Genomic DNA, 2,484 nt, shown 5'->3' on the forward strand with positions numbered 1-2,484 from the left:
ACAGAAAATACACATTCCCCGAGACTGTCACTTAATGATATTGTAAATGGAAAGTTGGTATAGCAAGCTAAAGAGTATACATTTTTTTTTCTTGTTTGTGTAATCCTTGTAAATTTTTAAGTGTCTTTGTTTACTTGTGAGAGACAGTAATAATGTTGCAGTGTAAGTGGCCCGCCTAGAATAGCAATGCTAACTGTGGGCCACCATGGTCTTGTTTGAATAATTATGATTTGTTTGTAAATAAAGTTAAAGTTAAAAAAAGTTAAAGTTATACATGTCACTTGAGAAACATACCGCAAAAGCTTGGAGTTATTTTCAAGGGCCAAAATTACACGACGGCTAGATCCTCAGTTATGGAAACAAACCGTTTTGCCAAGTCCCTTATTTCTATCAAGTGATTAACTAATCCTGGAACAGATGCTTACAAAACAAGGCACAAATGTAAGGACTTGGACAGTATCTTAATACTACTGAAATCTCATGGTACTTTAACTATAATTGGCATGATATCTTGTGTCTGACTGCTACTGAGGTATCAATGATTGAATTGTTTTCAATAACTCATATAATCGAAGAAAGGAAAATAACATATCGACGTATCACAGTCCAAGTAAGTTTTTCACGTTTTGGACATCGTTTCTGAAAAAACAAAACAAGGAAGAAAGAAACAAGTAGTGGGTTAAATGGCAATAACGAATTTCGTTCTGATTGACCAGTAAATACTATAACAATTATCTTAATTCATTCATTTAACTGTTTGTGCTTAGTTAATAGCAACAATTCCTATTCACTGTTACTTTGACATGTAGATTTGAAGACCTCAATAACTCACTTCACTTGACATAAGCATTCGACAATCACTGATCAGTTTCACAGTCAGTCCATCATAACACGGGCTCAAACAGCTAGCTATCTGCAGGAAGCTGAAATAGCTGACTCCGTGAATGCAGACATTATTTAATTCAGGTATTAGCCAAAGCAGTTCGAGTAAAAATAACCACTCTGGCAACCGTTTTTAAAGCCATTTCTCTGTGAAGAACGTACCTGCTCCTTTCGACAACTTCCTGATTAAAAACATGTACAAAGTACAGCGATTCAGTCATTAAAGTTACATTTCAATAGCACTTACCATTCTTTACGTGTTCCAGCTCCCCAAATTCAAAGGTGACATCATCGCCAATTAGCACAAATGGCGCCCAGTATTTTATGGCCGAATAATTCTTTGTCTCCTGAAGAGATTTCATAGCATGGTGAAGAGCTGTACTTGCACTTTTTCTATCTGCCAAGTGTTGGTAGAAACTCTTCATGAACATGAAGGTCGCCTCGTCGTCGATTGCCCAGAGTGACACCAGGACAGACCGGGCACCAGCACACAGGAAAGCCCTGGCTATTCCCACAATACCCTCAGATTTTACCTCTCCCTGGCCACTATGACAGCAACTAAGCACAACCAGTCTTGCCTGAAGGCGAACTGCTTGAACATCGCTCAACGATAACATGTAATCTTCCTCTTCTGGGATCTGGGATGTGCGTTCGGGATTTGGGGCCAAAGCAATTTCTCCAGATCCGTCATCCCCATGTGCAGCAACGTGGATTAAGGCAACTGACCTCATTCTTTTCAGCACCTCAGCTTTGGTCGCATTTTTTCCTGTAAGAGGCAGGGTCTGCAGAAGTTCTCCAATTATATCCACCTCTTTTTTCGCACACGGCAGCTGTCCATACATGGGTTCACCAGTGCCGTAAATGACTTCGCTCAAGCACGGATCGCCTACAAGCAGCGCTTCATTTTTACTTTGGAAGTCGTCAGGTGCCATAGTGATCAATTTTAAAGCAGTCAGCGAGGGAATTGCACGGATCCTGACAGAGTCACTCATTGCAGAAAAAGGAGCCAGGCAAAAGTGTCCATCAGGAACAAACACTAAATCATCACCCTGGATCAAGTCTGCTATAGGAGTGACTAAGACATCATACAAAGGCTGTAAAGAGTGCACAGAGAAGCTCAAGGACTGAACGGCTTCTTCAACACCTTCCCTACTGCTCGAGAAGTCACACCATTGTCTGTCAAGCGAACGATTCTCACATCGTACAACGGTCCCCGCATTGATCTGTTTAAAAGTACTTTTCATCAGAGACTTGGCACTTCCATTTTCGATTTTCTTTTGTCTAAAATTTATCCCGATATTATCTCTTAGCAACCAGAAGCTGATCGTGTTCCCGTCAAGTGCTGTGAAAACAGTTTGTGTAGGTAGATCTTTCATAACCAAAGAGATAGTTACCTTCATCGTAGATTTCTCATCAATGCTGTATTGCATCTTTAAAATGTCTGCCAAAGCCTGTGCTCGTCCTTGCTCAGCAGCAGACAAAGCTTCATCAACCTCTCCATTCTTCAAGAGTGCTGTCCACAGAGCGGTGTAGGCAAACCCATTTGTGTCACGAAAGCTTATTTTCCATGCATCCTCTGACCAAAGAAGACGCCTAACTTCA

At 40.9% G+C, this 2,484-nt stretch overlaps 1 protein-coding gene across 6 annotated transcripts in view; it reads right to left on the reverse strand.

The window, feature by feature from the left end:
- Window positions 1–500: 500 nt before the first annotated feature.
- Window positions 501–2,484, reverse strand: part of LOC138007351 (52 kDa repressor of the inhibitor of the protein kinase-like) — a 30,800-nt gene continuing 28,816 nt past the window's right edge. For all 6 annotated transcript variants that reach the window (XM_068854194.1, XM_068854196.1, XM_068854195.1 and 3 more), the window contains 2 exons: window positions 1,130–2,484; window positions 501–639 (listed from right to left, as the gene is read on the reverse strand). The exon at window positions 1,130–2,484 is cut by the window's right edge and continues 947 nt beyond it. In XM_068854194.1, coding sequence (XP_068710295.1) covers window positions 620–639; window positions 1,130–2,484 — 1,375 coding nt within the window. In that variant the 3' untranslated portion in view covers window positions 501–619. The remainder of the gene's footprint in view (window positions 640–1,129) is intronic.

The sequence above is a fragment of the Montipora foliosa genome, chromosome 6 (assembly GCF_036669935.1).
Source record: "Montipora foliosa isolate CH-2021 chromosome 6, ASM3666993v2, whole genome shotgun sequence".
Classification (NCBI taxonomy): Eukaryota; Metazoa; Cnidaria; class Anthozoa; order Scleractinia; family Acroporidae; genus Montipora; species Montipora foliosa.